The 26,319-nt window shown below is 36.6% G+C and overlaps 1 protein-coding gene across 4 annotated transcripts in view; it reads left to right on the top strand.

The window, feature by feature from the left end:
* Nucleotides 1-403: 403 nt before the first annotated feature.
* ZBBX (zinc finger B-box domain containing) overlaps nt 404-26,319 on the top strand; it is a 111,578-nt gene continuing 85,662 nt past the window's right edge. For 2 of the 4 annotated variants that reach the window (XM_079922371.1, XM_079922369.1), the window contains exons 1-6: nt 404-468; nt 7,576-7,692; nt 11,701-11,814; nt 14,497-14,587; nt 21,273-21,321; nt 22,193-22,302. In XM_079922371.1, the coding sequence (XP_079778497.1) occupies nt 7,625-7,692; nt 11,701-11,814; nt 14,497-14,587; nt 21,273-21,321; nt 22,193-22,302 (432 nt within the window). In that variant the 5' untranslated portion in view covers nt 404-468; nt 7,576-7,624. Of the gene's footprint in view, nt 469-3,518; nt 3,602-7,575; nt 7,693-11,700; nt 11,815-14,496; nt 14,588-21,272; nt 21,329-22,192; nt 22,303-26,319 lie in introns of those variants that run through there. The other 2 variants (XM_079922370.1, XM_079922372.1) reach the window with 2 other exon arrangements.

Here is a 26,319-nt window from a genome sequence, read left to right as displayed (position 1 = left end):
GGTCCTGTATTTGATATAAGGAAAAGAGAGTTCTAGGCTTGTCAAAGACTTAGATTCTAGTCTTGACTTTGCCTATTGTGACCTTTGATGAGTGACTGAACAGTATATATGTGGGAGTTCTGAACTACTTGGGTTAATTCTTGCGTCTGCCATTTGCTAGCTTTGTAATTTTGGGTTGTTATTCAAACTTTCTGAAATATGGTAGGGGCTCAGTAAGTGTTAGCCAAGTGTTACCCACTCCAGCACAAAGCTTCCGGCACCTGCCCTTTCCTTCTCTTCCTCTCCTCCTCTCCCTCTTCCTGCTTCTCTGCAGGGCTCCCTTGCTCCCTCTGCGGGCCGAGCGCCGCAGTACCAAGCCTTCTGGTTGCTATGGGTACCGAGGTAACGCGGTAACCAAGGAGACCAAGGCGGAAACTCCAGACAGCTCTATGCGGCGGCGATGGTGACGCATACATCTGGCGGCTCCAGGTGGGTCGGCTGGCTGCGGTGGCGGCGGGCCTCGCAGTCGGCGTAGCGGGCAGCACGCCGGGTCTGGGTGGTGCGGGGAGCGGGCCGGAAGGCGGGAAAGGATACTGGGCCCCAGGGGAGCTGGGGGCGCCGGCCCAGCGGGTGTTTGTTGAGGTCCTGCCTTGTGACCGACACAGTACCAGGCCTGCGGGCTGCAGGAAGCGGCCTGGACTGCCGGAGTTGGGAGTCGTCTTTTTTACAAAGCAAAGACTTCCCAGCCCTTAATGCTAATGGAGACATGAACGAGGGTGAACCCTAAACAGTGAAACCGGGTCTTCGTCACATCACTTGTACCCCTTCTACAAGCCAGCCTTTTCGAATTAAGTCTTTTTTTTTTTTTTTTTTTTTGCGGTACGCGGGCCTCTCACTGTTGGGGCCTCTCCCGTTGCGGAGCACAGGCTCCGGACGCGCAGGCTCAGCAGCCATGGCTCATGGGCCCAGCCGCTCCGCGGCATGTGGGATCCTCGCGGACCGGGGCACGAACCCGCGTCCCCTGCATTGGCAGGCGGACTCTCAACCACTGCGCCACCAGGGAAACCCTCGAATGAAGTCTTTTTGAGTCTTATTTGAAAAATTTGGTGCCCTGACAAACCATTATCACACCTTTTGTAGCCTTCTTTCTGCCTGGGCGGCCACATGCATACACTTCATTCTGGAATTCCACTCCTCCCTAAACGTCACGGTGAGGGGTGCCAGATTCCTGAGAAATCTGAAGCTGTGGAAATTTTTTATTCTTCCTCCCATCAGCATTAGAGGAGCTTAGATATACTGTATAAGTTCAGTTATGTATATTTTATTTGTGGAGTTATCAAGACTCATTAAAAAAAAATCCTATAAAGTTGATCGCTACCCAGGATTAAAACTATGTAAACTGTATGCTTATGGAAGATGAGAAAACACACACAACGCACACACCTCTACTTCCCTCTAGCACCTTATCTTAGAGGCTACTAGAGGTCTGCCCTGACCTCCCATAATATTGCCAGTTGTATTACAAATTAATTATTTGAAAGAATCTCGGTCCTTTATTTCCTTCAAAACATTTAATACTTTCTACAATTATTTTATTTGCTTTTAAATTTTTTCCTACTTCTTCACCAGAGTGTAAATTTAGTGAGGGTTAGTACTATACCTGTCTGGTTCACCTTGTTCCTCAGTGCTTAACCTGATACCTAGCACATGGAAAAAAGAAAACAAAAAGGTTTGTTGAAGTGGGTGTGTTTGTTTTAAATTCTTTTTTCATGGAGTTGATTATACAGTAAATTCAAAGCAGTAGAAAACTATTAAATGCTAAAACCTAGAACACTATTATTGACAGTACACTATGTGTAGACACTCTACTAATTGCTAGGGATTCAAAGATCAATGGTAGGACTACCCTCAAATATCTGGGATACTTGGGGAAATAACATCTATATAAGTAAAGCAGCAAAAATAACACAAGACAGAATATAGTAGCAAGTGAGTGTAATACACATTATGTCCTTAAAGGAGAGAAGCTCGTTTCTGATGGAAGAAACCTTCATGGCAGAGGTGGCCTTTGAACTGGGCACTGAATAGAATAAAACTTGGTGAGCTGAGAATTGGAAAATAAAGCATAATGGATAATGGAGAATCTTAAGTACCAAGCTGAGTAGCTGGGTATTTTTTTTCCTGTGTTTAGGGGGAGCTATTTAGAGGCAAAATACAGAGCAATCTGACACTCAAAAGGGTTTCAATGGTGTTTAAATAAATTGCTGTAAAATTTAGAAAATAGTTTTGGTAAAAGAGTTCTTACTCTAAATTTCCTTTTTATGATAGGTTAAGAGTATGAAAGCGGGGGAGAATCTGAATGATATGAATTAGTTATTTTAAGTATGTAGAACAATTTAGATTTTAAATCCTAAGGGGAGCTAACAGGACTGAGAATAAAATTGTAATTTCTGGCTTTGTCACCAATCTTGGATGGGTGCCTTAATTTTCCCATGCCTAAAATAGTCACAAGAGAGCACCCAGGATAACAGTAGATTGTATGAGAATGGATGGTAGAAATAAACTATAAATATATAAAAGGACTTAGGTTTCTAAAAGGTATGATTTATAAATTTAAAACTTGTATTTTTATAATCATATAAAGTTTTTAGTTGATACAGAATAATAATTATATATTACTTTATTATTGTGCCTTTCAAACTTTTTTAAGCTCTAGAAGAGTTTCTTTAAGTCTGACCCAGAGGCTCATTATGTAAAAATAGATGAAATCAGGGCAGCTGTGGGTAAAGCAGAGCCTTGATGCTCCCCTCATGTGCTTCTCAAGGTAGTTTCTAAGCCTGCCCCCTTCTCTAGCCCTGAACTCTCTGAAGCCCTTTATAGGCCACGAATCAGAGACCTTTTGTTCAATATTCTGCAAATTAGGGAGGGGGAAATCCCTACCTTTTTATACTGGATAAACAAACTGAAGCTCAGAGACCCTCTAACACAAAGGTCTTCTGAACTTAAACCCAGCATCTTTTAATATCACTTATCATTTTTATTTTATTTAAAACAATTTTTATTGAAATATAGTTCATTTAAAATGTTGTCTTGGTTTCAGGTGTACAGCAAAGTAATTCAGTTATATATATATATATTCTTTTCCATTATAGGTTATTACAAGATATTGAGTATAGTTCCCCGTGCTATACAGTAGATCCTTGTTGGTTATCTATTTTGTATATAGTAGTGTGTATATTTTAATCCCAAACTCCTAATTTATCCCTTCCCCCACCCTTCCCCCTTTGGTAAACGCAAGTTTGTTTTCAATGTCTGTGAGTCTGTTTCTGTTTTGTAAATAAGTTCATTTGTGTCATTTTTTTAGATTCCATATATAAGCGGTATCATATGATATTTGTCTTTCTCTGACTTACTTCACTTAGTATGATAATCTCTACGTCGATCCGTGTTGCTGCAAATGGCCTTATTTCATTCTTTTTCAGGGCTGAGTAATATTCCATTGTTATTCTTCATGGAACTGCTTATCATTTTTAGTCAGAAATTATCTTAAAAGGATATCTTGCCCCTTGATATTTAAAGCCAAACTTTTTCAGTTGTTCTCAAGGGAACTGGCACATAGAAGGTAAAAAGTGGGTGACTTGGGTACCATTTAGTGCCCTGAAGCAGTGTTTAATTATCAGATATTTTGGTTGGTTGAAAGATTGAATGCAGCCTGGATGTTAATCTCTGATTTACTTTCAGGGTCTATGGTAGGAGAAAATGACATATATTTATTTAGTAGGGCACTCAAGCATAAGATGTTATGCTAAGGACCATGTGTCCTTAGATTAGTTCTTTCCTTAGATTAAAAAAAAAATATATATATATATACACACACATATATATTTAAAATAAGGATTATATCCGGCAGAGAAACTGTTAAAATTCTTTTGTCAATTTAACTATTTTTAATTAAATGCATTTTCATTTAACATTTCTTGCTTAGGCCTTTGATTTCTAAATACTATGGTAAATACCCATCCCCAAAAGCTTGCTTATTAGACCCCTTGAAAGTATGTGCTAAAGTAAAGAAAAATCCTTATTTATTGGCTTTTAAGTTTTCAGCTCTAAGATGATCTGGGTTGTTAGAAGAATCAACTAACCTTAGATAAGTTTTCAGTTATATGAAAACAGTGGTTTCCCAAATATCCCATTCTGCCAATGGTGTGATGATAAATTCTCTGAGCCTAGGGCAGCTCTTGAATACTCTGAGTTTGTAGATTTATAGAGCATAAATTCCTTGTTTCCATTCTGTCGCGGCAGGCCTTGATGCTTGGGTTGCTTTCCCAAAATGGGAACTTATGTAGAAGGATCTTTCAAACCATCATGGGCAGTTCTGGGTCATATTGTGTGTATGTGTCTGGGGAAGAAGAAGGTTGGGGACAAAAATGATGCAGTCTAATAAATCAGGTAACTAGAAAATTTTCCAAATAACTACTGAACTTTTGGTATTCAATTATAAGAAGAAATTTATTGATCAAAGGACACATGGAATTATGAGGTTTGCATAACAGAGAGTATATCTGTATTTCCATGGTTCCATTAAGTGACTAAAGTTTTGTGCCTTGCTATTTTTCCTGCTGACATTGTTATATCCTTGCTGTCCCAAGAACGGTGACTAATTCTCTGTTGGTTTCAGGAAAGGAAACAGGCAGAAGCGTGACTCACAATTATAATCTTCCTTTTTTTCTTCATGCAAGAAAATTGGCCTTTGTTTTTGGCTTGATAAAACATTTAATTGAGAAGAAGCCTTACTAATTGCATTCAGTGAAGTGAAATGCCCCCTGAATAAGGCTATTTATTGGCTAAATCACATTATCAGCAGAGCTATAAATCTGAATCATCTCATCCTAATGAAATTTACAGATTTTTCTTTCATTCATTTCAGTCCTTGTGTATCAGTTCAGCTTTATGCATAATGTACACACACATATAAAATTGTATATCTCAATGCATAAATGAAGTTAAGGTAATTTAAGTTATTTTAATTAGTCAGACATATTAACTTTGGGGATTCTTTTATTTTAATTTTTTTTTTTGCGATACGCGGGCCTCTCACTGTTGTGGCCTCTCCCGTTGCGGAGCACAGGCTCCGGACGCGCAGGCTCAGCGGCCATGGCTCACGGGCCCAGCTGCTCCGCGGCACGTGGGATCTTCCCAGACCGGGGCACGAACCCGCGTCCCCTGCATCGGCAGGCGGACTCTCAACCACTGCGCCACCAGGGAAGCCCTATTTTAATTTTTGATGATAATGGTAATGATAACATTATGGAACTTTTCACGAAAAACTTACTGACAGTAGATGAGTGTCCAGCTGTTGGATTTCCTGATTTAGATCAAAAAGGGATACATAGACTCTCTGTTACTCTATGTCCTAGAAGTTTTTAAAAGGTGCCTTTTGTAGTCTCTGATAGAAATGAGACAAAGGTTTTATCTACAGAGAAGGGGCAGAAGCAAACCAAATTTTGTTTTTCATTCCTGTGGTATCTTTGGTTTTCTTTGACACTGATTTTAGCTTTGAGAGACAGGACTTGGTGGTTGAGAAATGAGTCTGAGTTAGACATCTCCCCTAAGTACTTTCTTCTTTCAGAATGTCACAAGGTATTGTCTTTATTTGTGTGTTTTCCCCTTGACTGTGAGTCCTTTGAGGGAAGACACCATGTCTTATTTACCATTGTAACTTCAGTACCCACAATAGGGCTCACAAAGGAGCAGCTAAATAACTGTTGACTGAAGGCACAAATATACTTTGTCCTATGATGCAGCCATTACATTACTTACAGTATAAAATTATTTTGTATAATTCCATTTTGGAATTCTCTTCAGAGAATAAATTCCCTTAGAATTTCCTCTAAGGAATTAAAAATCTACCCTTTCAGGCTAAATCTGATTTCTGGAGGTAGAGTAATTTGAAACTAGATTTGAGTGAACAAAGTAGTTGCTTCTGCTGGCCACCATCATTTTTAGTTTTGAATGAGGTATAGCAAAGTAGATTTGTGTGTTTGTTGGATATATGATGGACTCTGCAGACAGTCTCAAAAGAGGCATTCCAAAACTGTTTTGATCAGTGGTTGCATCATTGGAATTGTAAAATAATCTCCCAGAGATTCGATTCATTCGATTGTGTTGACTTTAATGTCACAGTAGACTTACACTTGATTACTCCTGTTCTGATGTCTTCTCTGCTTAAGTCTTTGAGCATACCTTCTAGGTTTATTTCCTGTTCCTCCTTCTAAAAGTTACAGTGATTCTCATTAGCTACAGAACACATTCCAAATGCTTTAACTTGGGATTTAATGTCACCCATTATTGGGCCGCAGCCTACAAGTTTACACCTACTTTTCCCCCTCCATTCAAGAGCTGTTTTCTTCTAGCAGTGAGGAAAGTTCATCCCATCCATATCTTTATATATATTAACCCCCTTCACCTTAAAGCCCCACTTTAAGTGCTATCCAGCTTGAATTCTCTTCTTTTGCTCCCCTCTTATATCTGTAAGTTTTATAGCCTTTGTAATTCCTACCTTGTTTTATGGCTTTGATATATAGGTCTTATATGCCCTATTTGACTCTACACTATTTGAGCCCAGAGAACAGATCTCCTTGGGCCTTGACTCCTTCACGTCTCTCAGTACAGTGCTGTGCATATAGCAGAGCCTTAATAAATATTTATAGGGGTTATGAGCACATGGGAGCACATATATAAAATGACGGTATCAAATGGTTTGGGCATTTATGACTATGGACTCTATTATATTGCCTCATATTTAAGAGTGTTTGGAATTTGGAAATTTTTATTCATATAAAAATCTAATAGTTGTGCATGTGATTCAGCAGTTCAGCATTACAGAGTAAATTATTGTAGAACCGTGAGTAATTGGGATACTCAGGAAATAGGGTGTTCTGAATAATTTAATTTTCTGGCTAACTTGGAGTTAGGCAAAAAATCTTTTTTGTTTCATTTCTTGTTGAAAAATTCTTTCTAAATATGCTAATTTTTGATCTTAGGCAAAGAGCATCATTAAATTTTTCTTTGATAAATGAGTATACTTGAATGCCTTTGGGTAATTATTGCATACCTTAGTTCTCATTTTACATTACCGTATATGTTAAAAAAAAAAAAAAGGTTTTCGAGTTTGGATTGTGTTTCTAAGGTTCTTCTCACTACCTACCTAGCTTTGGATATTATTTTTGGCTGGGAACAAATACCTGATATATATTGTTATAATCTTAATCATAGAAAGAGCCAGAATATGTGCTCTATTTGTCTTAAGGAATTCATTCTTCACTTTCAGTTCCCACAGTCTTTTGCTATATAATTATTGGCAAAATTTTAGTTCCATCAGATATGTTATAGTTATAACTATATTAGCATGTAAATATTTGTATAACATAATACATTTATCATTTATAATAATTTCTTGTTGTTTAACCATTGATTCGATTTTTCCCTCATAATGTTTTCTTGTTTAAAAATTTTCCTGAGTTATATGTATTTTCAAATTTGTAACGTTAACCACTTTATGTTGACATAATTCTTTTGCCTTTGTTACTTTTTCAGAAGTTTCCGCAAATCACAATAATTTTTAGACAATACTAAGATAGTAATCATGAACGCCAAAGATTTTGTGGTTCTTCCATGGGGAAAAGCTGGAAATTCTGTAAAGCTAAAATATAAGTAAGTGCATATGTGTTTATTACTTAAATAGAATAGTTGCTAAAGTTTCTGTATTTTATAATTTAAAGTATTCTTTTCATATGAGGCTGTTTAGAGTTGAAGTAAAATTTTGTGAATTCTCCTCTCCATTTTCTTCACATTGCTCTATTTTAAGAGAGTAGGTTTGAAATATTATAAATCTATAATGGTTTAAAAATGAGGACTAAAAATACTTATGACACAAGAATCTATGCGACTTGGGTTCATCAACTATTGAAGCAATACAACAGAAAGTTACAAATATTTTTGTAACACTTATACAAAATTAGAAAAGAATCACCCTGAAGAAACTGAAAGAAATTGAAATTTAGGGAGACTGTTAAAGTGAGAGACGAGACCTTTAAACAGGGAATAGAAATCACTAACTACCCTTGCACTTTGCATCTTTAAAGGACTTTATGTTGAATTCACCTTTCCCAGGACAGGTATCTTCTGTCCTAGATTGCCTTGGAGATGCATTTGGCCTGATTCAAGCAATTCTGGGTATCCTGGAAATTTCAGGACATGGTAGGGGTACCAGAAGGTTCAATATACCATTTCCCTTTTAGATCATCTAGAGTTACTGGGAATTCCCAAGGCCTTCCTCTCAAATATGATTCAGGGCCAGCCATCATGGGTTGGGGGCAGACTATCAATGTTTAATTTTAGTTTCTGAGTTCCCTGATCCAGATAAATAGTCCTGTGGGTACTCAGTGTCTTCAGAGCTTTCCTAATTTTCCCTTTACTTTTGAGATACTGTGTGGAAAAGCATTTTGTCAACTGGAAAAAGTTATATGGCATTATCATTATTAGGTTTACTAGTTTTTGGTAGGGAGGGGAGCTATCCAATTGCTAGTATTACTAATTTTACTTTTTTAATGCAAAAAGAGAAGGGACAATGCATTTTGGTGATATGTTTTAAGTCTGTGTGTATATATCTATGAACATTCATCCAACAAACATTTGTTAAGTACACATAGTCTATACACTGTGCTAAGGAACAATGGGTACAAAAGAAGAAAGTCACAATCTTTGCCCTCAGGTAGCTTGTGGAGGATGTGAATAAGTAAAATTACATTTACAAAGTAGTGTGAAACATGGTGTGATATTAAACAACAGGTAGCTATGAGAACATGGCCCAAACTGCTAGACCAGGGGTGAGGAGGTCTCCAAGCTTTGCCTGAAAGATGCAGTTAGTTGGGTGGTTACTGGGTGAAACTTGTTCAAAGGCACACAGACACATAGTCTGGGGACTTTCAGACATATCCAGTTCACTAAGATTTATAGAACAAAATTGGTGAGAATGGCAAGTCATGTAGCTAATAAATTAACTTGTATGCCACACTAAGGAGTTTGGGATTTATCTTGGAGATGAGGGGGAATCACTGTTCCCTGGCCTGCATGTCTCCCTGGTCCACCCATGAACCACAACCCATAGAAACTAGGGCGGGAACACCCATTCTATGGTAATTGCTCTGGAGTTTCTTTTCTTGCCCTTTCCTTCTTCCAAGTCTTTCTTATTTGACATTGTCTCAGCAATTGTCTTAATGTTGTCTTACGTTTTGGTGTTCTCCAATTCCTCTCTACTCTTTTCCAGCCTCCACACCATTTCTGTGGGCTGTTTCTGCCTCTTGGATTTGTTGTGTTGACACAGTCCCTGTGGGATCAACTTTAGTTGCCCTTCTGGCTCTGTGTCTAAGGATGTCTCCAGGAAGAATCTTTTGTCTTGCTCCAGACCCACAGAATTGCACCATCAACTTGACCACTTGGTCAGTAGGCCAGTTGCTTTTCTTCAGTCGCACCCCCTTCCTCTACCGTAGTGGGGACTTTCAAAACATCAAAAGTTTTGTAAGCAAACAAGTGACACAATCACATGTGTGCTTTTGAACTCTTCCTCTGGAGGCCATGTGGAAAGTGTTGTGGGCCACTGAGACTTTGGGCCACTAATCCTGAACTGTGTCCCCAGCCCACCCCAGAGTGAATTAGTTCAGGAAGTGGCATCACTGGCCTCCTGGTTGCTCTTGAGATTATCTCAGGTTCCTTCCTTGTCCCTTCCTTGGTCAGTCACCTACTTCTGGTCAGTCTCCAACTCCAGTTAATTCTATTTTCTTATATTTCTCAAATGTTCCCATTTTTCTCTCCACTGTCTCTGTCCAGTCAGACCAGCACAGTCTCTCTGTTATTAGGATTACTGAGATAGTCTCCTAACTGGCTGCCTTGCTCTCAGCCTTACACCCTCTGATTAATATTCCATTATACAGCCAGAGTGAACTTTCTAAAGTGCAAGTATTATCAAGTCTCAATTCTCTCAAAACCTTTTAAAAATTCTTATTGCTAATAGAATACAAATCCCAATTCCTCATAATGGCCTACACAGCTCTTCATAATCTGGCCACTGTCCACCTCAGCAGTTCCATTTCTTGCCACTCTCCCCGTCCTGCACTTAATGCCTGGGCACATGGAACTTCTAGTTCCTGGACCCACACATCACTCTTTTCTACCTGTACCCACACTTTTCTTTCTTCCTGGAACACTGCTCTCACCACTTCCCTTTGACCGGCTAAGTCCTTTCATCCCTTGGGACTCAGCTTAGTCTTCACTTCCACCAGGTACTGTTCCTACGGCCCCAGGGGCTGGGTATGTGCCCTTTCTGTGTGCTCAGGTATCTCCCTGTACTTCTCCAATGAAAACACCATTATACTATACTTCAATTACCTTCACGTTTGTCTACGTTCCTGTCTATAATGGAAGCTCCATTGGGTCTCACATCCTATCACTTATGACAGTGCTTGTTTGTAGTAGGGGCTGAATTACTCCTTGGGGAACAGATATAATGAAAATAATGCCTCTCTCTCTCAATATCTTCACCAGCTTCTCTGAAGGCTCTAGACAGTTTTCGCCTCCTGTCGCTTTCCATCTTCCTGGACTGTCCACTTGGGGACATATCTTTGGCCCGCTTGCTCTTTGGTGGATTGCTCACCACCTCTCAATTATTTCCCTCTCTTATCTTCATTATTCTTATTCTGGTTCCTTGCCATGGCACACATACCCAAGTAGCCCACACTACTTGATTATAATAAGACACTAATGAAATAACGAAGGAAGAGATTTAAACTCATGATAGAGAATGAAAGCTAGAGAACTAGGTTGGTTTACTTCTTGAAAGAGAGACTCAGTGACTAATGCTGACAAGGGACCAGAATTGTAGAAAGAAAATAGCTTGTGTCAAAAGCTTGATGAACTTCAGATATTATTACGAAAGCTCTTGTACAGGATTCTGTAAGGGGGCTCTGCTCTGTCCTCAGAAACTTTTCTTCTTGTTGCTTTCCTTCAGTGGAAACAATAGGTGATGCTTGGCTCAGTTCCCATTTATCCCTTTGATGGCCCCTGTTCTAAAACCCTTGATAGGTGTTTTCTTCCTAATAGGCTCCAAGCAGGCCCTTCTCTCTCTTTCTCTCTCTCTCTTTCTCTTTTTGTATTATACATACATGGCATAAAGGTAGAAATTTATCGAAGTTTTCCAAGATGATTAATTTAGCAAAAATGTGTATTCTGCCCATACAGAATATTTTAAACACTATGATTCAAAGTATTAATACTTGAATCCTTTAAGGACAGTATGAAAATTAGAAAATATTTTTTATTTTATTTTCTATTTGTGTGTCATGGATATTTGTACATATATAAAGACATAGCTCATGTATAACATGAATTATGATTTGAGACCTCTAACAATGTAATAAAACAAAAGTCTAAGATTTGGAGCGATACCTTGCTTCAGGAGAATATTAATTGAAGGCAAATGCTAACTTTAGAAACCGTATTTCAAAGACTACAAAGGAAGTAGTTAAAATAGTTGTTCACATATTTATTATTCATAATTTTAATTAAGGGCAAACCATAATATAAACTTACTTTGCCTTTTTTTTTCTTTTTGGGGGGTTTGTTTGTTTACCCCAAATGAACATTTTGCATTTAAATCTTATCCAGAAATGCTCAAGAACTGAGAATGGAGAAAGTGCAGTTAGAGTTGGAGAACCAAGAGATGGAAAAGAAACTACAAGAATTCCAAGCAACAAGGAGCAAAGAAAAGGAAGAAAGAAGGTGGGTGACATTTTTAGAGGATTTTAGAGGAATAAAATGAATTTTATTATAAACTGAAGTCCTTATGTCAAGAACTATTTTATATATTATTGTCATTCCAATGACTGTCCTGAATGAATCATTTCTGGCTTTTCCTGATGAACAAGCAATATTAAATTTCCCCTACTTTTTCTATTTGTGTCCCTTTCCTCTGAACCTTATTTGGTCTTACATGTTCTTATTTCTCTTCTTACATTCCTCTTCTGAACCAGTTATAGTCTGGAATGTTGAGGACAGCAATGCAGAACTTGCCCTTTGCTCCCATAAAATTGCCATGAATAGGAGACTGCCAGTTTATGTGTAGGGCATTTTTATTTATTAAAAGACTTTTGGGGGGCAGGGGTTAACACGCACACAGATAAGAATCATTCAGACCCTCACGTATGTTTGAAATATTTTTAGCAAATGTGCTTTAGCTGAAATTTTATTAATGGGACTTCTCTAATATTATGCTTGCATATCTGTACTAATTTTACTGAGCATTTTGCTTTGTTGTAAAAATAATACATAAATATAATTAAAATCAAGTATAACTGATAGTTATATAATGAAAATTATCTCTTCTTCACTTTAGGCTGACTCCCAGCCCATTGTGTAGTACCACTTTTAACAATTAAAATGTTTCTTCCCACAAATGTCTTATCTTTGTTCAAGCCTATGTATATATGTGTTTGAATGTGTGTGTGTGTGTGTGTGTGTGTGTGTGTGTGTGTGTGTGTGTGTAGGTTTGTATCTGACATGTCTTTTACATTTTTCAAATGAGTTCATCTATAAAAGTCTGTGGATGGATTCACATTCTACTTTTCTACTTGATATATCTTAGTGCTCTTGCCATGTCAGTGCACAGTGATCTCATTCTTTTAGTGGCTGCATAGTATTTCTTTGTGTGGCTATAATAGCATTTATTTCTCATATCTTTATTAAGTTTTCAGTATTTTGTGATTATATATGCTGCCATGAATATGCTTCTACATATATTTTTGCTTACATCTATAACAGTGTCTATGGGATAAATTTCCACCCATGTAATTTTAGGTCAAAGTATATGGCAGTTTACATTTTGGTAGACATTGGAGAACTCCTTTCAAATAGGCTTCAAAAGTGTATAACTTTCTCCTACAGAGAATGAGTGGGCATATTTCATATGCTTTTGGTGGTACTAAATATTACCAGACTCTTTGTGTATTAAATTTGCTTTTGTTTAGTATTCAAAATGATGATCATCAAATATCTATAAAGTACCTTCTGAACCATTAAAGAAAATTCAAAGGTTTATTATAGTTTTAGTAGTGTTTATCTTTAGAGATTAACTCTGTGAAAAAGTATTCATGAGCTATACACACAACCTTTCTAATAACCAGAGTATTGGTTTAATCAAAGTCATCTCAATGTAGTACATCCCAGGTGACAAAGTTTATTCTGTATCTTGCTGCTCTTATCCTACTGATCCAATGGCCAGTTCTCTTTTTTTATTGTTTTTTTTTGGTTTTTCATTTTCTTTCTTATATTTTTAAAGATTTTTTTTTTTTTTTTTTTTTTTGTGGCACGCGGGCCTCTCACTGCTGTGGCCTCTCCCACCGCGGAGCACAGGCTCCAGACACGCAGGCCCAGCGGCCACGGCCCACAGGCCCAGCGGCTCCGCGGAATGTGGGACCCTCCTGGACCGGGGCACGAACCCGCGTCGCCTGCATCGGCAGGCAGACCCCCAACCACTGTGCCACCAGGGAAGCCCTCTTTCTTATTTTTTTAAACCTTCACTAATTTGGATTTAGTTTGGGCTTCTCAGTGGATCATGAATATATCTGTGAATCAGAGTTCCTGAAATCAGCCCCCAGGAGTAAATTTTCATTAGTTGAGGAACCTTTTCTAGATGTTTTCAAAAATGTTCTAAAGCTTGACTGGGTTTTCAGAATAGTTAAATGCTTTTCTAAGGTAACACAGATAGTAAATGTCACAGCCGGAATGAGAACCTGCTAGTCACTGGTCAGGAAGACGGAAAGTCCGGTTATCCAATCTTGGTTTTATGATTTATTATTTCTGTGGCTTTGGGCAAGTTTTTCTCTCATTATTATTTAAAATGGGAATTGGCCTCCCTGCTCTGTTGACTTCAAAAGATTTTGTGAGGCTCAAATAAAAGTACTTTGAAAACTGTAAAACGAAACAGTTTGCCTTCTTTGCAAGCTCTGTTACCTTTTGCTGTGGGAGCTAATTTGAAGTCTTAATAGGAATTCATCACATAGTAGATCTGCTGAATTTTGGGGGGTCTTGTTTTGCTTCCTTTTTCTCTTTGCATTTGTGAACACGTAGCTTTTAAAACTGCATGACAATCTGTAACATTTCCTATAAATCAGTAAAGCTACCTTTAGTCATTGTAAATGTCTAAAAAATGAAATTCTTCATTTGTGTTTGGACATTTCACTTTTATTCATTTCGTCTCAAAAGTTCCAAATATAACAGAGCTATATTTTAGAATTACTGAGGATATTGTGGCATTCTTGATATTTCATTTTCATTTTGTGGTGGTCTGTTAAATGTTAACAACTGAATTTCCATTTTCTGAAACAGGGAAAATATATTTGTTTTCATTAAAAGGAGAAATATATTTAGTAATTACATTTTGTCTTCTGTTCATATATATTGAAGGTCAAGTGGATGTCACTGGAAATCTGCACAAGTGGGCAGATTGGGTAATCAATCATGCATGATGTCACGAAATAAAGGAAATGTTATTAAGGTAAGAAAATACCATTTGATTCTTAGGCAGTTTGCTGAGAAGATATAAATTATTTTTTCAGATCTTGCATTCCCTTCCATACTTAAGAACCTCCTATTCTTGTTTTAACAAGTTTGCATGTTATTGGATTTCAATTATATTTTATGGGCTAATATGCAACTTTCACTATTCAGATATGTTTTTGTTTTTCATCTGAAAGTTGATTTTTAAAAATTCATCTTCAGGTGAATTTTCTAAACTGAATTTTTCCATTCAGTTCAGTTCTGGTTTTTAGTATGTGAAATAGAACTATGTAGTTCTGTATTAAGGTGAAAGCAAACTTATTTGATATAACAAAGGACAGACTTTTTTCTGCCTTTTTGTTATATCACATTTATTTAATGTATTTATGTTCTGCTGGAATAATAATTATTCATAAACTGTTGATTCCATATGTGAAGATACCCAAGGGAAAATGCTTTAAAATTCCCCAGCCATAGAATTGCTTTATCTTTACTGTGTATTGTAAAATATAACATTACATTATATTTAAGGTTAAAGGCAAATGAGTGTCCTTATGTAAAGAAAACTGTTTTGCTTCTGGATTCTTTAGTACAAAATCTGTGACTTTGTAAGTTTTAACTTCTATAGCTTTTCTTTTTTATATACCTGTCATTAAACTTTCATTGGGTCAGTTGGCATCTACAGACATCTTGGCACTTCTAACATTTTTGGCTTAGAAAAGGCATTTTATTCTTTAGTGTCATTCTCTTACTGAGATATGTTTCTTTAATTTTTGCATTAAAAGTTTTATAATCCACTTTGCATTTTTCATTATCTTTCTGAGACAGTGTTCCATACTTTAGATGTTGTTGTAAATATAATATATTAAAAATGCTGACTCTGTGATTATTGATTTATTTATTCAATAGCATTTATTAATGCTATTTATTTATTATTATTTTTTTTGCGGTATGCGGGCCTCTCACTGTTGTGGCCTCTCCCGTTGAGGAGCAGCAGGCTCCGGGTGCGCAGGCTCAGCGGCCATGGCTCACAGGCCCAGCTGCTCCGCGGCATGTGGGATCTTCCCGTACCGGGGCACGAACCCATGTCCCCTGCATTGGCAGGCGGACTCTCAACCACTGCACCACCAGGGAAGCCCTGCTATTTACTAATAGCATTTATTAATGCTTCTTTGTCTTATACTGAATTATCCTTGTTCTCAAGGATATCCTTACCTAATGTAAAAGATGATGCACATATGAAAATATTTATAGGAAAACTCACTATGTCATTTTTGCCATGTAGTGTATTTGTGCTTGGGAAGTAATAGTTTAGCTCTACAAATATTTGAGAGTGTACTAGATATATTTATAAGGAAAAGTGATGAATAAGTCATAGTGCCTATTCCCATAAACCTCATAATTGATGATGAAAGCATGAGGGGTTGGGGAGTTACAGAAGGTGGGAGTAGAAATAAGATTGGGCAGGAGGGTAGGAGCCCTGAATACCAGACTCAGGAGTGTTGACTTTTTCACTGGGTGAATAGAATTCCCTGACAACTTTGAAGCAGGAGAGTAGCAAGTTTAAGGTAATGATGTATGATGGTTGATCTTGTTAATATCCAGCGCATTTGAAGTTTATATAAGTAGAGTTTAGAGCAAATGATATTCAAACTCTTTTGATCATGTACCACAGCAATAAAGAATGTATTTTGAGGGCTTCCCTGGTGGTGCAGTGGTTGAGAGTCCGCCTGCTGATGCAAGGGACATGGGTTCGTGCCCCGGTCTGGGAAGATCCCACATGCCGCGGAGCGGCTGGGCCTGTGAGCCATGGAACAGTGAGAGGCCCGCGTACCGCAAAAAAAAAAAAAGAATACATTTTGAGAATGGACTTTCTATCCATGAATTTTTTATCTACTTATAAATATAATTTATTTATATACATACTAATATGTCATGTTCATTGTAAAACAAAATATGGAAATTAATCAAGGATGATATAAACATGAATAGATGCTTCTTTTCTTCTCTTTGATCCTTTCCGAGCTCCCTCAGGCATGCATACATGCTACTTTGGAGGCCACTGATATAGAAGCAGAGAGACTATTTATAAGTCTATTAAAAGGTCAGATGAGAAGAGTCTGAATGAGAATGTAGCAGAAGAAATATAAAGGAAACATGGACCCAAAACACAGTGAGAAAGGAAAAGAAGAAGTCAAATATATAACTGGTATTCCAGGATGAATTGCCTAGGAGATAGAAAAATGAAGGAGCTGGAAAGAAAAGTTCTGGTGTTTAGATTTAGAGCTAGATAGTTGGCTTCCTCCTTCTCTCCCTCCCTTCTACCCTCCTTCTCTTACTTTCTTTTCCCAGCTTTATTGTATAATTGGCAAGTAAAATTGTAAGATATTTAAAGTGTACAACACGGTGATTTGATATACATATACATTGTGAGTGAATTCCCTCTATCGAGTTAATTAACACATCCATATTTACCTTGTTTTTTTAAATAAAAACATTTAAGTTCTACTCTCTTAGCAAATTTCAAAGATTTCAGAGTTTTGTTTGCATTCTCATGTGTTAATTGAAGCTGAGAGGGTAAATGTGCTCTCTAAGAATTTATAAAAAGGATAAGAAAGGTGTAAAGGATAAAGGGCAGGTATGAAGGATAAAGCCCAGAGAATATGGAGGCAAAGAGAACTTGAATATTTATTCACTATCTGTTTTATACCAGTCAACAGTGCTTTTCCTGTTATATCTCATTAAGTGCTTATATCACTCATAAGAGGCAGTTGTTATTTTTTCCAGTTCCACAAATGAAGTAATTTAACATCAAAAAAGTTAAATAACTTGCTCACATCAAGGGTCAGGGCCAAGATTTGAAATGCAGGCTTTCAGGCTAGTTCTAAGATAATTTGCCAGCTCTCCAGTAAAGGGAGCCTGAGAAGAGAAATAATGGGAGAAATAGAGTCAAAGTAATGTAATTTCATAGGAGATGAAAGTAAAGGAGGACATTTTTAGAAAAAAAATGGAGAAGTCAACCTTGATTGATGTATTCGTAATGAAAAAGTTGGGTTTAGTTTTAGCAGTGTTTCTCAACAGGTGGCAATTTTGTCCCCCAGGAGACATTTGGCAATGTCTGGACACATTTTTAGTTATCACCACTGAGAGGGATTTTTTTGGCTAATGGTGTGTAGTGGCTACAAGCCAGGGGTGCTGCTGAACATTCTACAATGCACTGGGCAGACCCCACAACAAAGAATTATTTGGCCTAAAATGTCAGTGGTACCAAGACAAGAAACCCTTTGGTAGACTATATAGATTAAAATCCTGACTCATCTCATTACCTTTGTGATTTTAAACAAATGATGTAACCTTTCTTGGGCTACTGTTACCATATTTGTAAACATGCATAACAGTACTTGCTGACTACTTCACAGAGTTTTGAGCAAGGTGTGAGATAATACGTGTGAAACCAATTGTAATATTAACTGAAAATCACATTAAAATGTTTACGGAGAATGAGAATTTTTAAAAACAATAAATTTGATTTTATGGTTGGATTGTTATCAGATGTAAAAATATATTTCAAGTGGTTGAAAAAGAAAGGCAGGTGGCAATGAGTAAAGGCTCAAGTTTCAGTAAACATGAGAACAGAGGGTGATCTCTCAAGGCTTTAATAGGATCAAGGAGACTTTATATATATAATACAAAAATATATAAACAAATACTATATATATAAATACTGTGTATGTATATATATATATGTGTGTGTGTATATATATATATTTAGAATCGGGGGAAGATGTGAGCCAATTTGTAGCTGAGGGATAGATTCACTAGTGGAAGAAAGATTGAAGATTCAAATGAGAGAGGTGCCAGTTGCTGAGGGCTTTGAAGAGGTAGCTCCTTGAGGAGGGCCTGGCCAAGGGAAGGAGGGCACATTTTCTCTGAGACAAGAAAAATGGAAGAGAAAACAGGTGGCAGTAAAGGTACATTTTTAGAGGTTGTTTTTGACAGGCGGTAAGGCAGGAAGCTGTGGAAAAATATTAATAGGAAGACCTTGACATTCTTAGTAAATTTGAAGGCAAGATCATCTGTTCAGATTAAGGAAAGGAAATGGGGTGGATCTGAGGTTTTTGGAATGGAGAAGATTTGGAGTAGCCAGATCATGTGAGAATCATGTTTGAGGTTTAGTAGCAAATGGATGAATGGATTGCTGAAGAGCCATAAGAGCCCACGGGGTTTATTCAGCATGGATTTGTAGGGGACCCAGTTGCTATTATTTTATCACAATGGTTGGTAGATAATGGGAGGTCTAAGAGGAAGGAGGTAAAGAGATTGCAGTTTGCACTGAGAAACTCTGAGTTTGGGATTTTGAAAGTGTGGCCATTCAGATTGTTGCTTAGGTCCAAGGTTTGGTCATAATGGTCAGGTGGCTGAGGAGGCACTTAGATAGATGTTCATAGTAGTCAGCATGTCGGAGGGTTTTCAGCATCAGGATATTAGGTGAACATGGACAGTAAAGTCTCCACGATCATCACCCAGAAATGTGCTGGAGAGAAATACTGAACAGACTGCTGAGGTTTCAGGTGGAACAGGATCCTGGATATTGATAAAGGTGGTAAATGGATGGTGGGGACCTTCAGTAGAGGCAACTTCGCGTATTGGTGAAAGCGGACCAGTATTCTGGAAGCAGCACTGGGGAGCAAACAGGGAGAACATTTTCCTTCTCTCCTGGTGAGTGAAAGGGGGTAAAAATGGAGCTCTTTCCTCTGGAGAGTTCTGTGGAGAAGGTTGAGTGTGAGGAAAGGTGGGTCCAGTTACTGTGAACTTTTGGAAGAGATACTTTAAGGAAATTTTTAAGGCATAAGAGAGTTAAAGGACTCTTTAATAAGGGCTTCATGGAAGGGCAGAGCAGCCTGGACGGAAGGACAAGTAGTGGAGAATGGCAAAGGTTGAGTAGCTAATTGGATTAAGAATGAGGATATTTGAAAAGGTGGCTTGTGGAAGGAGTGTGGGCCCAGCATGGTGGATTAGGACATTAGTGGCAGGATGGAGGCATTTGTGAATGCCAGGGAGGCCGATGAATACAACGTAGTCTGACCCCAAGGGCCCAGATGGTATGTCTGTGTGTTAGAGACACTAAGCTGCCCTGACTCCTGATAGGACCCCTTCAGCATCTCCTGGTGGAGTCATAAGTGGGTTAATAAGGTATAGGCTTCAGTATATTGAATTCCTGATGTTTTATATATACACACATATGCATATCCATATATCTTTATGGTGTTTGCCTGTGTGTGTGTGTATCCCTGGTCCAACCCTACTCCACCCTCATCTCTTTCCCCAACAGATAAAAATCAGACTTAGGAGGAAATTCTATTTGCCTAAAAATAGTAAGCTAGCAGTTTGTTCATTGAAATATTTGTATACAGTTTGATTCATATGAAGTAAATATGGCTATATTCATAGAGCAGAAAAATATTATTCACAGTAACAAGAACAAAGTATAACATGTCCCTAATAATGAATTCATTTTGCTTTGGTATATGCATTCTGCCCAGGTAGCCTATAAACACATAGATCATGTTGCAATTCAGATGTATCATTAAGGTAATAGTATTGGATAATTTGGTTATAAAAAATAGGATTAAATTATCTGTAACTTGTACAACACTGCCAGTTTAAAAATAAAAGTGTGGTTCACATAAAAATTGATTATTTCAATTCTATTCTCTTGTCTGCTGTGTTTGGTACATAGCATTTGAGCAGCTCCTTAAAGAATGGGAACAAACAAATGCCCTTTTGAAGCAAAAGCACTAGATTCACTGAAAATAATTAGGCCTAAATTTTCAAAGATGACTGCAGTTGGTACAGCCATAGACATAGAGGCAACCATTATTCTCATATTCTCATGTACAAATTGGGCAATTGAGCATGCAAATTGAAAATTGAAAATGAGGCATGAATTGACAGTGTGTGTATAAGTGTGCGCCATGCTCCGTGAATGTCTGTGTACTTCAGACGTTGGTTTTAATAAGACCAAGGCAAGTATGTGCAATTGGAGAGTCTGTTTTGTTTCTTAAACTCTTAAGATCCAAGGATTTTAAGTGATTATTTATTTGAAATACCTATCCATAATTGTTACTTACTCAATTTTTTTGGCTACAACTTGGGAAAGTCAGGGATCACAAATAATATATTTGAAGGTTATGCCTATGATGGTTAAACATGTGGTTCTCTGATTTGGGCAATTAAGATAATAATATTAGCTTCTACAGTTATGTGAGCAGAATAGCTTAGTCAGAATTCAGCTTAGATTCAGTCTACACAAATATTAGGCTTTGTGTGTTTCAGAAAGATCAGAGATAGAAAAGGCTTACTGAGCCTTTACAACATCTGAATGCTAGTGCTTTCCTAAAATCATTTCATGATGATATGTAATTTTTGTTTAAAGATAATTTGTGACATTTAAAAAAAAACTGGTTTATATATATTTCCAAAATATATTTTTCTTTTATGAATTTTCTCTTGATTTAATTAAAATTCCTATATATGCATTAAAGATCTCATATTATTCTTTCAAAATGTTTGTTTTGTTCAAGATGCACCAAAATGTTATGGCTTTATAATATTTTTATTAGTAACTTAAACTTTATTTGAGTTTGTATACCTGACATACAATATCTATTTTATTAATACAGCTTTCTGCTGGAAAAGTGAAATTAAAATTACTGAAGGAGCAGCTTCAAGGTAAACAGTTTACCATTGTATTATTAGATGCTCAAGGTATAATTTCTTTTTTTTACATTTGAATTACATAGAAAATTTAAGTGCTAGAACTGTTCATGCAGCATAAAGATTCTAAACCCCAAAATGGTGACTCTTTATCTTTGATACTCAAAATATATTTTATCTGTATTTTGGGGAGGTGTGCTTATTTTATGTCAAAAATCAACTTGGGATATGATCATAATAATAGTATTTTTGAAAAGTGAGGACTTTCATAGCATTGTTCCTTAAACTCTAGGAAGAAAATTTTAGCAGTATAAAATTATAGATTGAAATTTTACTCTGGGAAATTAAAAGAATATTGAAAATTGCTTTATATTTTAATACATTATTTGAAAATAGCAAAAACCAAAAATAAAATTTGAATTTACAGTACTTCTAAAAGAAATAAGATTTTTAAAATAGAGGATAAACATTTAATTTGGATAGTTAAGATAATTTGATAGAACAAATTATAGAAATATATATAACATTTATTATAGAAGTTGTTCTGTGTGGGCTTTAGTTTGATCCAGAGATGGGGCAGAACACTATGGGAATTCTATCCAAAGCATAGTTTTTAACATTCTGTAATTTTACATGTCTAGTTCAACTGAGTTTACAGCAGAATGGATATGGGTGGATATGTGTGGCCCTGTGGTCACAGTGGGTGGGAGGGGGACTGTGGGCTCCCTAGTCTACTGGGAAGATTAGACTTGGCTACATGCCATTCTTATTGGGCAACTAATATTTATATACAGTTTGAGAATTTAGAAATGTGCATAATTTCCTTTGTCAATCAGAAAACTGAACATCGTATTTTAATGTGATTGGTCTTGTTTTTCCCTTTCAGAGCCAGTGAAAAAACCATCTAATTATAAAATGGCAAATTCTTCTGAATATGAAAAACCCAAGATAAAAGGGAAGGTTTGTGGGCAGTGTGAGAACAAAGCCGCTCTGCTAGTATGTACACTGGAGTAAGATCAGACTTTCACACGGGCTCATACACCTGTCCCGACTTAACCTGCTTGGTAGCCATGTCTTTTTCTTCATGATCATTACTAAGGGTGAAGTGTGCAGGCTGCCAGGAAAGGCCAATGCTACATGATGCCCTGAATCTCATCCTCTCATTCTTGTTTAAAGACACCACCTAACTTTTGTCCTCTCTCCCTTGGATCGTGCCTATCAGCACAAGAACATGCAGTATTTCTCGAACCAAAACTGGAACAGAAATTCTTCTTTGATCCCCACATCTCCCCCTGTACCCCTTTTAGTAACATTTCTAAAGAGTTGTCTACACTTGTTGTCATCACATTATCTCCTCCCATTGTCTCTCTCTCTCTCTTTTTTTTATTGAGGTATAATTTACCTACTGTGAAATGGACAAATCTTAAATGTGTACACCCCCATCAAGATAATAGAATACCCCAGAAGGTTCCCTTGTGCCTTTTCCAATTAACTCCCACTACAAAACCAACTACTATTCTGATTTTTAGCAGCATACATGTAGTGGTGCTAAACCTATTGAAATTTATATAAATGGAATCGTATGGTATGTATTTTTCTGTGTAGGGCTTTGTTGTTTTTCTGTATTCTTGACCCCTTAACGTTGGAGTGCCACAGGGCTTAGTCCTCAGGCCTCTTCTCTAGTCTGTTTATACTTGTTCTTTAGGTAGTTTCATCTACTCTCTTGGCTTTAAAGCCCATCTTTATTTTGATGGTTCCCAAATTTACATCTTTAACTCATATCTCTCCCCTGAACTTTCAACTCAGACTGCCTAATCAACACTTCTACTTGGATTTCTAACCAAAATCACTAATTTAGTGTGTTCAAAATTCAACTCTTAATATTTCCCCATCAAATTTTCTCCCCCCAAGGTCTCCTCATATCAATAAAGGTCAACTCAGACATTGCCTGTCCTAACAGCTCTTTATAAAATAGCAACAGCTGAGATGACTCTCTATAGTTTTGTGAAGCTGCCTCATTCATCTACATAACATTTATCACCCTTTAGTGTATGTTTATTTGTTTATTGTCCACTCACCCACAATGTAAATTTCATGAGAGTAGGGATTTACTTTTGTTCCCTGCTGTGTGCTTACCACCTTGAATTATGCCTGCAATTTAATAGGTACTCAGCAAATGTTTGTTAATGAGTCATTTCTTTAAAGCGTTTCTGTTATTGGAAACACTGTTATCATTGAAGCTAACTGAAAGGAAGATATCCAATATATTTTGCAATTAAAATATTATACATACCTAGGAAGCAGTTTTCCCCCAAAGAATTTGATTATAACTAATGTTTGTGGATCACTATAACTAATATTTATTAAATTTCAGAGAATTTAGTTATAATCACTTCTGGTTTAAGATTGTATTACTAGCCGTATTTCATGGCAGTTTTAACTGAGCTCAGAGAGTCAGAGTGCTTTAAGTCTAATAAAGCACTAATAATATTAAATGTAAAACCTTGGCTCTTGGTATAATGCTCTTACTTTTACATCATACATCATACTATTTTTCTCCTTACTTGATATGATGGTGGAATTTTAACAAGTTATACCTATCCAGAAAAGTTAAGAAAATATAAACAAACGCTAATATTCCTGAAGTTTGAAGTATGAAAGCTAAAAGGGTCTTATGGCAGAATTGAATTGTTGGATTCCACTGTTCATGATCTGAAAAAGTATTTGCATAGGAGCTATGAGTCAATATTTCTTATTAATCCTCTTCTATGTTGAGCACTTTTTAAAGGCCATGGAATTCAAACAATATGGCATATGTAGATAAGATTTGACTTGGAAATAAAGGATCTGTTTTTCCAGAGAGAAGGAAAAGCAAGCAAAGGACATTCCTGGACAGTATAAATGGCACGTGCCTTGGCTGGAAAGCAGATGAGAGTGATGAAGTGTGCAGTGATTACAAAACTGATTTGCCTGAAAACTGTTGTAAATAGAAGTCAGGGTTTAGGCCCTAACCATTCTTAAAGAATTTACTAAGATTTTAAGAAAAGATGTTCTTTGATTTGAAATGAAAATTATATCCCATGATACTTGTTAAAAGCACAAAAATTATTTAAAAATTCAAGCTTGGTAGATGTAATGAACGCTATAGTGTTGAACTCTGAGGTTACCTTGTGTTCTTAGCTTCCATCATTCTAGATGGTCATGCTGACTGGATAATCAGAGTCAACCTTTCTATATCTTATGACAGGACCTTAATCAGGGAAAATTGTACAGGGATGGGAGGTAGGGAGTAAGAGCTTGCATTTTGGGGGTTTGAATCTCAACTTTACCTGTTGTTAGCTATGTAAACTTCAGCAAATGACTTAATTCTTTTGTTTCTGTCTTCTCCTTTGTAAAATGGGACAAAACGGGTAACAGTAGTATAACGACCTCAGAGTTATTGAGGATAATGGTTAATGCATGTGAAGTGTTTAGCATTGTGCCTAGCACATTGAGAAGAGATAGTAAATTGTATGCCTTTTGTTGTTGGCACATTTTATATATGTTGCATTCATATATGTTGGTGGTAAAAATAAAACCCCAAATTGCAGATTTCTTATTTTTAAAAGAAATTCCAGTGGCTTTAGGCTGTTTCTACATAACAAAAGTGAAATGGATAGTTAAAAATTATATATTAATTTGGCAAATGTGGATAATTTAATTAAACTCAAATGGATTCTGAAGGCTTAGTGTAAGTGATCTAGCCTTGAACAAATTAAAAAGATATTTGCTAAAACAGCACTTTAGTACTCCATCGTCAAAGAAGCATCTGTGGTGGAATGGCGTCCTTATCCACATTTTTAGTATGTTCCTGCCAGTTATACAAACTACCTAAAAAGATTTTCCAGTTGGCGGTCATTTTAACCCAATTTAAATCCAAATATGCTTGTATAACAAAATATATAAGCTTACTCTGTGACTGCAGCTTTGATCTTCCAGTATAACATCTGATTGGCTACTTTCATTGAAAGTCTATTGTTAGCAAATATTTGGCTTAGAATTATATGCTGAAACTGACTCTCAGTCCTCTATATTACATTGTAAAAATGGTGCCGAACATTTATGAGAAATTCATTAAAATATTAGCTGACATGTTGTAGAATACATTTTGAAGTCTATGTTAATACAGTAATACTTCCATATGTGTATGTGAAATTATAGCTTTTAATTTTTCACTTAAAAGTTATGGATTTAGATAATATTTGTATCATCATTTCTCTAAGAGACTATAGCTCTTGAAACAGGAATTGAAAGGCTAGGATTAGTTCCCATACTAGGGATAGTATTTATTTTTCTTCCACTAAAATTATAAATCCAGTTCTGTGTAGCTATACTCACATTTGAAAAATACATTTGGATTTTGATAAATACCAGACCATGCAATCATTTGACATTTTGGATTTATTTTGTTGCAGATTTTATGAAGGTTTTCTAATAAATGATTAATACTGAAATTAATGGTCAATGATTATTAGTAATGTGGGTCTTGGGTAAGAGCTTAAGCTTTGAACCAGACTCTGGGGTTGAAATCCTGGCTCCATTAGCTGTATGACTGGACAAATTCTCAATCATTATGTTCCTTTGTTGCCTCATCTTCACAATGGAGGTACAATGGTCATGCTAACCTTATGGGGTTATTGTGAGAATTAAATGAGATGGAACATACAAAGCCCTTAGAACAATGAGTAAGTGCTCCCTGAATGTTGTGGATATTGTTACTGTTATTTGACCCTTCCTTTTTAGTTTCATTTTAGTTATATACAACTTCCTACTCTTTTAACCTATTTTTGGAGTGTTGTCCTAATCATTTCATATTTAATAAACATGGCTACATTATTGTAGGTAACTGCATCATCATGTGGGAACTTGCAATACAATTTTAAAAAATTAATGGACTCTTATTGGGTTTTATTTAATTTTTATTGACGTATAGTTGAATTACAATGTTGTGTTAATTTCAGGTATACAGCAAAG

The sequence above is a fragment of the Stenella coeruleoalba genome, assembly GCF_951394435.1.
Source record: "Stenella coeruleoalba genome assembly, chromosome: 5".
Classification (NCBI taxonomy): domain Eukaryota; kingdom Metazoa; phylum Chordata; class Mammalia; order Artiodactyla; family Delphinidae; genus Stenella; species Stenella coeruleoalba.
Note: the sequence above shows the minus strand (reverse complement) of the source record. Positions and strands in the feature narration are given on the sequence as shown.